Source organism: Rhinolophus sinicus, linkage group LG16, assembly GCF_036562045.2.
Source record: "Rhinolophus sinicus isolate RSC01 linkage group LG16, ASM3656204v1, whole genome shotgun sequence".
Taxonomy (NCBI): domain Eukaryota; kingdom Metazoa; phylum Chordata; class Mammalia; order Chiroptera; family Rhinolophidae; genus Rhinolophus; species Rhinolophus sinicus.
In genome coordinates, this window is record NC_133765.1 from 21,442,975 (window position 1) to 21,457,073 (window position 14,099).

Below are 14,099 nucleotides of genomic sequence, written 5' to 3' on the forward strand. Positions count from 1 at the left end.
GGAGTGTGACAAGAAGCCAATCACCATGGTATTTCTATTTCTCATGTAACTTGGGACCTGGAAGTGGGCAGTGTACAGCTAGGTTGGGACTAGATGGCCACTCCATATGACGCGTCAGGAACCCAGACTTCTGTCTTTCCCGTCTGATATCCTTAGCATGTGGCTTCCTTCCTCATGCTTGCAAGATGGCTGCTGAACCTTCTCAAGAGTTTGACCTTTCATCAGCATTCCAGGCAAGAAAGGGTTTGGAAAAAAAGGGCAACAGGCAAAAGGTGAAAGCCTTCCTAATTGAGACTTCTCCATTTAGCAGACTTTCCTGGAATCCTCTCTGCCTAGAATTTCCATTTATACATTGTCCTGAACTGCATTACACGGCTATCCACAGCTCAAAAGGAATCTGGGAGCTGAGTGTTTTCAGCAGAGCACCCTGAACTAAATTGTATTTGGGTTTTTGTTGCTGTTAATAAGGAAGAGAAGTAGAACAATGGTGTACCCCTGAAACTCATATAATATTGTATGTTAGCTATACTTTTAATAAAAATCTTTAAAAAAAAAAAAGGTCGAGAAGTAGAATAGATGCTGTGTAGGTAACTAGAAATAGTGCTTTAGTGCCTTAAAATGAGCACCTTCCAGGCTTTTGTTATGAGTCCAAGGTTGACCAATCTTATGTTGAATTCTGTTTTCAAGAAAATGGTATTATGCAGCCATCTTCCCGGGTAATTTAAAAGATGTTCTGTCTTTTTCTTTTTTTTTTTAAGGAGGGCACAGCTCACAGTGGCCCATGTGGAGATTGAACCAGCAACCTTGGTGCTATCAGCACCATGCTCTAACCAACTGAGCTAACCAGCCACCTCCAAAGATGTTCTGTCTTTTAAAACAGTTCAATAATCATTAAAAAATATTTATTGAATGTCTAATAGATACTCAGCACTCTACTAAACACAGAAGACCAAAGAAGTGTAACACATGATTTCTGTTTCTAATGAGCTTGTTGAAATCCAGTTGGAAAAAAAAATACAATGTAAACAAATGAAAAGCTGGATAACAATGAAAAAGAGTTAAATAATCCGTAATAGCAACATAGGAAAGCAGTCCATTGCTGATGTGAATGTAAAATGACAAAACCATTTTGAATATCTGGCAGTTTCTAGAAAAGTTAAACATGCACCTATCACATGATCCCTCAATTTTACTTCTACGTATTTATCTAAGAGAAATGAAAATGTAAAGATTTCTGTCATACAAAGATTTGTACACAAATGCTCACAGCAGCTTTATTCACAAAAGGCTAAACTTGGAAACAATTCTGTTTCTAAGCCTAAAACAAATGGTCAATCTCACTCTTCAAGAGTAAAATGGGATCAAATTTTGTGAATTTTCTCTTTTGAAAAAAACCATGTGTTTTTTGTTTGGTGGGAAACTCTATTTAATCAAGTTTGTTAATTGTGCTAATCAAATATTTTTTGTCTGCTCCATGTGTTGATTCTGGAGAGGTATATTCGTCTCCCATTGATTGTGGATCTGTCATTTCACCATTTATTTTCAGTTTTTGCTTTATAATTTCAAAATTATGTCACTCTATTTATAAAGATTTATGACTGGTAACATGTACCTTTAATCAACATGAAACATCCTTTTTTGTCCTTGTTAATGCCTCTGCCTTAAGTACTATTTTGTCTGATATTAATGTTGCTACATATGCTTTCTTTTTATAAACATTTGCCTGATAAGCCATTTTCCATTCTTACGCTGTTTTGTTTCATGCGTATCTTCTGTAAACAGCATATAGCTGGATATTGGATTTTTCACTCAACCAGAGCCTCTCTCTTTTACAAAGAGAATATAGTCCATTCATATTTATTTTTTTATTATTTATATATTTAGATTTATTCCTATCAGGTTATTTCATGTTTTCTACTTACCGTGTTTCTTGTGTTTTCCCCTTTTCTTATATTTTCTGGAACGAATGTTTTCTTGTCCACTATTTCTCTCACTCTCTCTTTCACTCTCAGTCTTGTCTTCTTTCTCTCTCCTAATATTCTGGTTCTATTCTTCTACTACAATAGTCTTAAGATATTTTTGTTCATATGGTCCTTAAAATAATTTAGTAAAACTGCATACGCCACCCCCCATTTTAAATTTAGATCTAAAATTTCTCATGATAAGCTTAAATAGTTGCAGAGGATGTCATTTCTAATGTAATTTGGAATACTGACATTTTGAATAAAACATTTTTTTAAATTTTATTGGAGAATATTAGGGGACAATGTGTTTTTCCAGGGCTCATCAGCTCCAAGTCGTTGTCCTTCAATCTAGTTGTGGAGGGCGCAACTCAGGTCCAAGTCCAGTCGCCGTTTTCAATCTTTAGTTGCAGGGGGCACAGCCTACCATCCCATGCGGAAATTGAGCCAGCAGCCCTATTGTTCAGAGCTCACGCTCTAACCAACTGAGCCATCTGGCCGCCCCCTTGAATAAAACTTTTATATCACTCTTTTAGATGTGTTCAATAGAATCTAAATACCTTAATTATTTGCTCTCCATTGTCACATGTTTTTAAATATGAGCTGACAATTTGGGGAATGGCTGGCTGGGGTGGAGGTTGGCATATTCTGGGGCTGATGATTCAACCATTGGTAATAGAATGGTTACATATATTTGCATACATGAGAATTTAGCATAAGTAATCACATTGAGGGTAATGGGTGCCTGTCAGAGAATGGATTTTAAATTATGAAAAAAGGGGTCTCAGGTGGTTGGAGCACCTTGCTCCTAACGCTGAGGTAGCCAGCTCCCAGCTCGATTCCCACATGGGCCAGTGAGCTGCGCCCTCTACAGCTAAGATAGTGAACAACGGCTCTCCCTGGAGCTGGGCTGCCATGAAAAAAGGGAAGGCTAGAATAAACCCTTCCGTGTTAGATTGGAGTTGCAGTTATTAATGTGCACTCATGAGTTTGTTTGTTTTTTTTAGATTTTATTGGGGAAGGAGAACAGGACTTTATTGGGGAACAGTGTGTACTTCCAGGACTTTTTTCTAAGTCAAGTTGTCCTTTCAATCTTAGCTGTGGAGGGTGCCATTCAGCTTCAAGTTGTCCTTTCAGTCTCAGTTTTGGAGGGTGCAGCTCAGCTCCAGGTCCAGTCGCCGTTACTAGTTGCAGGGGGTGCAGCCCACCATCCCTTGCAGGAGTCGAACCAGCAACGCTGTAGTTGAGAGGACCCACTCCAACCAACAGAGCCATCCGGGAGCTCAGCGGCAGCTCAGCTCAAGGTGCCGTGTTCAATCTTAGTTGCAGGGGGTGCTGCCCACCATCCCTTGCAGGACTCGAGGAATTGAACTGGCAACCTTGTGGTTGAGAGCCCACTGGCCCATGTGGGAATGGAACAGGCAGCCTTCGGAGTTAGGAGCACGGAGCTCCAACTGCCTGAGCCACTGGGCCGGCCCCCTCATGAGTTTTTAATACATATAGATTGACATAAAAACAGGTATAGATGTGTATATTTCTATACCTTTCTATATACGTGGATATGTATATACATACACATAAATATATCTCCTAGTTCTATCCCCCGAGAGAACTTAGAAGCAATGACACCCCAGTAGCAATGAGCACGCCTTGTGCCCATATCTTCGTCACTACATGTCATTCTCCAGTAAAAGGAGTCAGAGTGTCTTGGAGAACTATACTATACTATTTTTGCATCTTTTCTATATGTTTGAAATTATAATAAAATCAAAGTTAAAAAAATGTACCAACAAGCTCTTCTTTGAGAACCTGTAATTTTACCTCATTTCTCTTTCTCTTTCAAGTTATATTTCTACTCTACTTTCTCTGCAGACTTTTGCCAATGTAATATAGTTTTATACTTAAAAGTCTGTTGTTGATTATCTAATAGGCGACCCTGCAAAAAAAAGTATATATATTTAAGTACTTAAAAACTTTCTTACCATAAAAATAATTCTGCATGAAGCTATGGTAACTAAATTGAAATCAATACACATTTTATAACATTTATCTAAATAATTCCAAATTTTGATAATTATTAAATATAGAAAGTAAAATTATGTTGGAAATGTACAGTATCTTTGGATTCATGTATCTATGGATTAATAGTACTTATTGCTAGAATGATACAGGATTTGGAATCAGTTTTGTCCTTTTTTTTCCATTAAAAAAAAAAGTAAGTGCTGAAAACCATTGTTCATGTAAATAAGTGGATGGGGATGGAAGGCATTTTATTTTAACAATGCCCTTCAACTGTCTGAACATCTTTTGAGTTAGAAGCCAAGTCACATTCTGATCCATCATCAAAAATTATTGTATAGAACTCTCAGCTGACAATTCAATTTTGTCTTCCATCAGTTTTACCGAAAACAAAGAATTAGAACCTATGGAGTTGGAAAGGGATTTGACGCTCAGTGATGAGGGTCATTTCCTTTCTTAATACGATAATCAATAGCTAGACTGGCCTATCGGTTTGGAGTCTCAGAGGTTTTTCTACCTTAGGGCAATGAACCTTGGGAAAATTAAGCATGAGTGAAAGAAAAGAGGGTCTCCTCTCTGCGGAATGTAAGAATGGTGACTGAAAAAGAGAGATGGGGGTAAAAATCTGCCTCAGAGTCACCATTCTCAGGCAGAGAAAATCTTGAAAAAGAGATATTATCCATATACCCACATGTGGCTTGGAAAGTTTTATCCTTAGGGGTACATGCATCTTAATTTTTTTTTTAAAGAGGGGCGCAGCTTACAGTGACCCATGTAGGGATCAAACCAGCAACCTTGGTGTTATTAGCACCCCGCTCTAACCAACTAAGCTAACTGGCCACCCCTCATACTATCATTTCAACATATAATCAATATAAAAATAATCAATAAGGTATTTTACATTCCTTTTTTTTTCATACTAAGTCTTCAAACCTACATTTTAATTCATATTAGCCACATTTCAAGTGCTCAATAGCTACACATGGTTAGTGGCTACCATATTAGACAGAGCAATTCTTGAATTTTTTGTTTGATTGTTACTGGATTTTGTTTTGTTTTCTTACATGGACATTTTAGACTTGGGTCTAAGTAAACAGGCAGATCTACTGCTTCTCATCACTGTTTCTTACATTTCACAGAGAACTTTGTATTTTACATATTTCACAGCTCTTAATCACAAGTGCCTAGTAAATGTTTTAAAATAGTAATGGCATCTGATGCAAGAATTAATCAGATTAATCTTACAGACATGATATGAAACTGTTCAAAGGTTTGGACTTGAGTGTTCGAGACTTCATGGATAGCAATCTGCACTGGGTCAATTTACTGTTTTCCTCTATGATTTTACACTGTATCAAAAAGATAAAAGCCTTGAAAACAAAACTGGGGGAGTAAATTTCAACATTCCATTTCTACCCCATTAACCAAGACCAAAATGCAACCCATCCACCTTTTCTCTAACCTGTGCCTTCCTCCCATGGTTACTCATTTATACTCTGCTGGACTCACAGGGTTTTCAAATGGTTTCTTTTTGTGCCTAAATGATTTAAATTTCTTTTATTTTCACTGGGATTTCCTACAGAGTGCCAGACATTCCCTTGGAGTTCACAAATGTTACTTAATAAATAAAAGTTTGCATGACAATTACATGACTTTTCTCAGAATCTCTTACAACTTTCCAAGGTCCTTTAACGTAAACGTGTACTTCTCAACCAGCAATCACTCCAAAGACTTCTCCCAAAAGGTCTGAGGCCAGGAGTGAGTCTGCCATCCCTGGAGGCACATTAGGACCCAGATAGCCAAAACTGATGATTTATTAATAAAAAGAAAGCAGACTTCTTTGTCCTGCAGCATCTCTGATCATCCCCACCTCTTTTCTAGTCCACAGAAACTCAGGATGCCCTGCGCTGGGCCAGCTCACTTTAAATAAATTGTCACTGATTTCACTCTACCAATTTGGAGAAAGAAAATGTTAGGAGACTCATCATGGCTCAGCCCTTGGGAGTAACGGAAACTGTGCCCCATTTAAAGGGCCTGCATATCAAGAGACTTAATTGCGATAGTTCCTTCTTCCCATCCTGTTCTCTTTCCACCGAAATATCACTGAAGAGCTAATCTGACTTATTAACACTGAAGAATTACCTAGAACCATTCTCTTTTCACTTTTTGCATATCGTCCAACCATCGACTACGAGTTTTAATAATCTTTGCATCTCTGGAGCAGTGCTGAACACAGAGGAAGCAGTAACTACTTATTAAAGTATTGCTTTGTGATTCCAGGGAAGTTAACATTTTGTTAATTTGCTTTTAAAAAGTTAACATGAATGTGTGGGGGATTTTCTCAGGCTTCTCCATTTTAATATTCGCATGTCTAAATTGCTCCCCGGCTGCTGTCCGGTGGACCCTGTCTCACAAGCCCTGGGTCCTCCATTGCGCCGCAATGGCCGGGCAGGAGCTTTGAGCCTCGTTTTCACACCTGAGATATTTTACCCCCATTAAAAAAAAAAATCGTAATATACGTTCATAGTAGAAAGCTTAGAAATGCAAGGAAAAATTAAATTACCATGTACTCCTCCACCGATCGTTTCAAGCCCTCTCTATGAGCTTTAAAATGCGCGACCTCATTTCCTACTAGACTCCTACTTCGCGGAATTTATTTGCAGGCTTTTTTCTAACCCAAGGCCCGATTCGGCGCTCTCTCGACTTTTCGCTGCACTCGGGGCCCGAAGTGGTGCACGACAGAAAATCTGTCAGGCAAAGGTGAAAATCTGTTAGTATCGGTAAAAATTGTCAGTCTGGAAATCTCTCGGTTTGAAATTAACCTGTCATTTCGGGTGAAAATACGTCAGCCTAGAGGGGAAATTCGTTTGTGGAGGAAACTCCACCGGCTCCTCACCAGCCAGGTGCTCGGGCCGCCCTCGGACACCGCACCCACCCACGGACGGATCCCGCAGGTCGCCCTCAGGAAGAATGCCCCCGCACACTCTGCGGAGAACAGCCGCCGCCACGCTGCACGCCTTGGCTCCGCCCCGCTGGGCCTTTTCGACCAATGGGCGCCGATATTGGCCGCGCATCACGCAACTCTGGCCAATCGAGGGAGGCCACGACCATAGAAAGGCCGGGCGCGGCGGGGCCAGGCGGCTGGGCGGCGGCTGCACGCACTCACGTAGACGCTCTCAGGCCATGGTGGTGGTGGCACCCGCGCAGAGCCCGGCCGCCGGGGCCCCCAAAGTGCTGCTTCTGTCCGGCAAGCCTGCCGCCGCCGCCGCTGCTGCTGCCGCCGCCGGAGCCCCGGCCGGCCGGGCTCTGCCTCTCATGTTGCCGGGCCAACGAGGGGCCAGCCCCGAGGCAGAGAGCGGGGGGCCGCCCCAAGCGCGCAAACGACAGCGCCTCACACACCTGAGCCCCGAGGAGAAGGCACTGCGGAGGTGGGCGAGGGCTGGGATCTGGGACCGGATTCGAACCCGGGCAAAGGTCTGGGTCTGGATCCGGTAGCGCTCGGGCGCCCTTGGCCTGGCCGGTCTGGTGCCAGCGTGGCGAGGGCGGGGCGGGGCAGGAAGTGTGGACTAACCAGATCCACTGCGCTGGGTAGAGTCCATGGCTGCTTAGGCCTTTTTTATTTCCTCCTTTTCTGTCTCATTAGATAACTAGAGCTGGGTATGCGGGCACCAGGATTCCAGGCCATTTTGCTGTGTGACCACAGACCGGCCGTTCAGCTTTTCTGAACTTGGAGTCGATTAGCCTTCTCTTGGGTTTACCTACTTTTTTGGAGGGACAGCTGAAATGACAGCTGTTGAAAGATGAGGCTGTGAGCTCTGTAAGGCTAACTAGTCGAACCTTCAGTCTCTGCGTCCTTACAATGGTATTTACTTCATGAGATCGTCGGTGAGATTTAAGTCAGAGATGCCTAGTACTTAGTCCTCTGTTATGTTTGTTCTTTTTTGATCAGTGTGCCCTTTGTAATTAAGTGCCTCCTCGAGCAGATATGGCCCCAGCCGTCAGGGGGTTGCCTAGGATCTCAGCAGTAGGGCGAAAAGCATCAGCCTCTCCCTTACTTATGAGTTGGTTTTGGGGAGGGAAGGTTTATGTCATGGCGCGATTGGAGCCTTCACTGGATTTAATCAGTCCAGGTTGGATTCTGTTTGAGGGAAATGGAGTCAGGAAGCAACAAGGGGATAGAAAAGGGAAGAGGATATTTATGATGCAAGATGAATTGTATTCGTGTCCAGCCCGGAGCTGTGGGTAGAATGAGCCTGAGGTGGATGATGCAATATGGGAGAGACTAAAACAGTGTGGGAGAGGATAGAGCAGTTCAAGCCAAATCGAAAGAAGGCTCAATTTTTTGTTTTGTTTTATTGAGGGGAGGAACCTGAAGTGTATTTTACCATTAGTCTACCATATACTGTAAATTTATATGAAAGCACCAGCTGGCCAAGTTTTCAAATAAAGATATAAATAAGGTTTGAGATGACTCAGTGTGGTATGTCCCTTCTGTTCTCAGGAAACTGAAAAACAGAGTAGCAGCTCAGACTGCCAGAGATCGAAAGAAAGCTCGAATGAGTGAGCTGGAACAGCAAGTGATAGATTTGGAAGAAGAGGTAAAAATACTCAAGGCCAAAGTCTTCTCTTTTCTCCATTGGTGAAATGTTCTCATATTTGCTGCCCATCCCAAGTTGTTTCAGCCCCTTTAGAATAAAATTGAACATGTAATTAAAAGTTTAAGTTATGGTAGATAGGTAGTTGGTTAAATGGTGAAGTCTGATGAGAGCAGAGGTGATTGACCCTCTGGCATGTGGTACTAGATCTGTTTCAAAGTTGGTGAATTTACAACATTACAACATTTTCAAGTTAACACTAAGAAATTAGCAAGAGCAGATAGGAAATCATTGCTTAAACTTGAGCCCCTTCTTGACGTGGCCAAAAGTCCACTAACGGTTCCCTTTCCCTTCTGGGGTCCACCTAAACTTAAATTGTTGCCAGTTACAAATCTTGAATACATAACGATTATTTATATTATTCTTATTTCCTTTTTTACATATTTTGATTTTATGGTCCACTTTTATTATTACCTGCCAGTTCAAGATAGGATTTTTTTAAACATCATTTCTAAATTAAAGCCACAAGTCACCCTTTACTGAGATCTATGTTAGTTGGAGGCATTGTGTTATGTGTTATTAGTGACTCCATGAATGGCACTTCTTAAATAGCTTATTTTTAGTAATTATGACCTTGCCTTCTAATACCTACTGTGAGCAACTGGATAAGCATAGTTTCCCCAAAGGTCATGGGGGAAGGAAAGGAAATCAATTGTAATGAAACTTCATCAGGTAAATTAAGTGAAAGAAATAGATGTTTTAATAGCCTCTTACGAACTGTCTTCCAGAATCAAAAACTTTTACTAGAAAACCAGCTTTTACGAGAGAAAACTCATGGCCTTGTAGTTGAGAACCAGGAGTTAAGACAGCGCTTGGGGATGGATGCCCTGGTTACTGAAGAGAAGGCAGAGACCAAGGTAAGGACCTCGTTTATTTGGTGCCATATGTGAGAACTGGTTCTAAGTGATATGACATGACCTCTTTAATGACACTTCATTTTCAAGTGTGTAGTGGATAGTACGAAGTCCTAATAATTAAAATAAGTTCCATGACTTTCTAAGAGCAAGTACTAACAAATGCTGATATAGCTAACAAGATGTGCCAATGTTAAGAACCAGAGTAAGAGAACCAGTAAAATCTGACTTTAAATGCTACTAGAATTATAGTTTGTTGATGAGTATGAATGAGTAGGAAAAGGATTGTGATAGTGACACCTCTTTGGTAGAAGGATGGTGAATGGCTTTAATTTATGGATTATGGCAAGTTCAGTGACAGTGCCTAAGTTCTAAGACTGATAGTAGGACAGCTCTACCATGTGAAGGTAATGTTCAGAACAAACTTTAATTACTATCAAAAAAAACCCTGAGCCTAAATTCACTATAGAACTTTATTACTTAGGAATATTATTATGGAGAATATCATTAAGATATTATTTAAGAATACCAGTCCTACTTGAATCTTTAGGGAGTAAAAATGTTTTGTCACATAGAAAATCAGTGGAAAGTTAGTCTCATCTCCCTTTTTTCATCTTTTCTTGAGGAGGACTCGAGAAAATGGAAATAACAAAGAGAAAGATCTTAGCTCTAAAGTTTAGTTTTCTAACTTTCTTGAAAGTGGAGAATCACAGCTTCCCGGTTAGCATTTCCTTGGGGATTCTCAGCTGTGTGGGCTGTTTATTCACTTTGGTCTTTCCTCCCAGGAGAATGGAGCGAGGCCGGTGACCGGGTCTGCTGAGTCCGCAGCACTCAGACTACGTGCACCTCTGCAGCAGGTGCAGGCCCAGTTGTCACCCCTCCGGAACATCTCCCCATGGATTCTGACAGTGTGGACTCTTCAGACTCTGAGGTAGGGGTGGTTTGGATTTACTAAACAGCTGTATAACTATTTAATTCCATCTGTTGGATGCCCAACATCCCTAACCAGAGAGATGAGGGCAGAAGTTAGTTTGAGTTGGGTTAGAAGTGAACATCGACTACCTTCCTGTTTCCAGGTGATTTAGGACATGGAGTGAAGTAAGATAAATGGGTGTGGTGGGTCCTGGAGGTCATCCTCTAGCATAATGATTAATTTACATTAAGAAACCTAGTACTAAGTGTTTCGGGTAGATTCTCAGGTGCATTCTAATAGTTGGACTCTAATTTTTTGCCTCTTGCAGTCTGATATCTTGTTGGGCATTCTGTTCAACTTGGACCCAGTCATGTTCCTCAGATGTCCTTCCCCAGAGTCTACCAGCCTGGAGCAGCTCCCAGAGGTCTACCCAGAAGGACCCAGTTCCTTACCGGCCTCCCCTTCTCCATCACTGGGGCCGTCATCAGCCAAGCTGGAAGCCATTAATGAACTGATTCGTTTTGACCACGTATATACCAAGCCTCTAGTCTTAGAGCTACCCTCTGAGACAGAGAGCCAAGCTAATGTGGTAGTGAAAATTGAGGAAGCACCTTTCAGCCCCTCAGAGAAAGATCACCCTGAATTCACTGTCTCAGTGAAGGAAGAACTTGCAGATGACTTCATTCCAGAGCTGGGTAACCCAGATCTACTTTCATCCAGCCACTGCCTGAAGCCATCTTCCTGCCTACTGGATGCTTACAGTGACTGTAGCTATGAGGGCTCCCCTTCCCCTTTCAGCGACATGTCCTCTTTGCTTGGTGTAGACCATCCTTGGGAGGACACTTTTGCCAATGAACTCTTTCCCCAGCTGATTAGTGTCTAAGGAGTAATCCAGTACTGCCCTTTCCCTTGACTATTACACTGCCTGGACGACAGCAGAGAAGCCTGTGCTTCATTCAAAAAGCCAAAGCAGAGGGCGTACAATCCTAGAGAATTCTTCTAAAGTATTTGTTTAAACCTCACAGGTCACCCAAGTGTCTTTTGACACTCAGCAGTCAAAGGTACTCAGATATTGCTATAATTACAGCTTTTCAAGTACCTTTATCTTAAGGGCAGTAGTTTGCCCTAAAATACTTATGTAAGGGACATCGGACAAGTGTCTTATAAATGGAATTTATGAATGGCCCCTTTAATCCTCTCTCTTCCTTCTCAGCATCCGAGGCTTGCCTCCGATTTTAGGTCTAGTTTGCTTCTGCAAGCAGAGAGCACACCTACCTGAGGGGGCTCCTTTTCCCTCATGTACAGTTCAAGTAAAGATCAAGAATCTTTTGTAAAATTACAGAAATTTACTATGTAAATGCTTGATGGAATCTTTCCCTGCTAGTGTAACTTTTGGAAGGTGCTTTCTCCATTTATTTAAAACTACCTGTGCAATTAAAAAGTGCAATGCAGTGTTTTTGTTCTTTGATTCCTTCTTGGGCCTTGTGTTCTGTCTAGGCAATTCGCTGTTTGCTGTGGTAGTGATTTAACCAAAAAGCATGCCACTTTTTAAGGTGACTGAAGGATTTTCCCCTTTAATGACTGCCTGCTTCACTTTCTGGCTACCGTGATATATATGATCTACTCTTTGAGCAGTTACTGTATTTCTGAGACAGTTTCTTCAGCCTAATTGACCAATATCATAGCTAGTGAGTGGCAGAGTTAGAACCCTTAACCACTGTTTTGCCATACTATCTCATGTGAGAGAAAGACATGCCATTAAATATCAAGGTTTTCTTGCATTTATTAAAGGGATTAAGAGCATTTTCTAGAATAAGATTCCCTGGGTTCAACTCTGCCACTGGTTAGTTGGGTAACCTTGGACATATTATAATATTACTTATTTCCTCATCTATAAAGCAGCATAATAGTACCTCTAACAATTGCTACAGGATTCAAAGAGATGGTGCATCATAAACACTTGTTATATGCCAGGCACATCCCAAGCACTCAAAAATTAGCTATTATCTCTCAATCCACTTTCAAAGGGTTTTAATCTCTTAAAGAATTCCATATACTTTAGAACTTGTTTCACAAAAGAAGGAACCTATTCAGAGAAAAATCCTAGAGACATTAACACAACCCCAAAACTAGAGACTTGATAAAATCATCCTTTATGATGCACTTCTAGCTTGGGAATCCTCTTATATGAAAGGACTTCCCTCACTTACAGACATTATTTCACCTATTTCAGCATTCTACGTCAATATTTATTAAGACTACCTCGGGGAAGGTAAAAGTGAATGAATAGACAAAAGGAGAGTCCCAAGCAGCAAGGCAAAGCAAGCCATAGTTTGAACCAAGCACAAGGGAACCTTGGTGTAATGGCAGCTGTATCCATAAGTATACTTGAAGGCAAGACAGCCTAAAATCCCTGGTCACTGAACTCAGAGCCCAATCCCAGTGTTTGGCATGCAAGCTTGCTTAGGCTCTTGAGTTTCTGTATTGTAAATGTAAGGACAGTCTCCAGCTGTCCCCATGATTTAAAAACCTGATCACCAGATTTTCTAGAACTGAAAACTTAAGTGCTGATAATCTATTTAGGGATTGTGTAGGCAGATGTAATTACTGATGCATTTTAAGCCTCCATCATAATAGCACAAGCATCTGGAGGTTGAGGTTCAAGAAATTTACATTCAATGACATCACATGAAAGGCAGCTGTACTAAGAGGAATAACATACAGGACACACATAACCTGTGTAGATTATCAGGGTTTTCATTTCCTACTCAAATGGGTGGAAATTACTAAACACTTTCCTCAGCCTTGAGCAAATACCTGGTAAATAAGGAAATCTTCATATTGAAACTCTAAATTGAATGGTTAGAAATAAAAATCAAGACCTGTTCCTTCAAAGCCAAAACAAGATTTCTATTAAATGCAGAGGGTTGTCCATAATTGAGATTAAAAGCATCAGGTGACAAATGCCTGCACACCATTTCCCTGGGCTTTATAACACCATCTATGTGTGCTTCCTTGCTTTTCTAGGCATACTACTAAGGCAGACATAAAGCAGGCACAGAACTGTAGGCAGAAGGTAATACTGCCTACTCCAGGAATATTTTACAGCAGCAGTTAAATTCTAATCTCCTAAGAATTTCTTTAGAATTAAATTCTAATCTAAGAATTAAATCTTTACTGTGACTTCTAATGTTCATTAAGGGACAGGAAGACTGGCTTGTTTACCCACTAATCAGTTGTTCAAAGACAATGTCATCTTGTTCAGCTGTACTCTCAACTTCATACAGTTCATCTCTAAAATGCTACTGGTAGAATATTTGAACCAAACCGATATACACAAAACTCTATTCCCCCTCGAGGAATTTAACCTTACACTGCCTGAATCACACTTTATTGTAGATTTCAATGAAATCTAAATGGCACGTTAGGTGTTGCTGCAAAAGAACTATAAAACCACTGGCCATGTAGGAACACTGGACCTGGGGAGTTGATTGTAAGACTAACTTGTCACTGTCTACTAAGGTTTTAGTTTCCAAACCTGTAAAATAATTAAATAACTTAGCTGTGATTTCCAAATTTTTTTGAAAAAATAATATCCTGAGTTTTCTGTAACTGCAACCCAAACTTAACTCTGCCTGTCCACAAATCAGGGATACACATTAAACAACAGTTGTAAATATGCAGGCAATACTGCCAC

General features: G+C 40.9%; 1 protein-coding gene across 1 annotated transcript; it reads left to right on the top strand.

The window, feature by feature from the left end:
* The first annotated feature begins 7,111 nt into the window (after nucleotides 1-7,111).
* Nucleotides 7,112-11,853, top strand: XBP1 (X-box binding protein 1). The gene is given in 6 exon segments (XM_019743083.2): nucleotides 7,112-7,408; nucleotides 8,482-8,578; nucleotides 9,364-9,492; nucleotides 10,275-10,310; nucleotides 10,313-10,420; nucleotides 10,731-11,853. Coding segments are annotated over 6 exon segments (1,170 nt in total). The 5' UTR covers nucleotides 7,112-7,163; the 3' UTR covers nucleotides 11,286-11,853.
* Nucleotides 11,854-14,099: the final 2,246 nt, after the last annotated feature.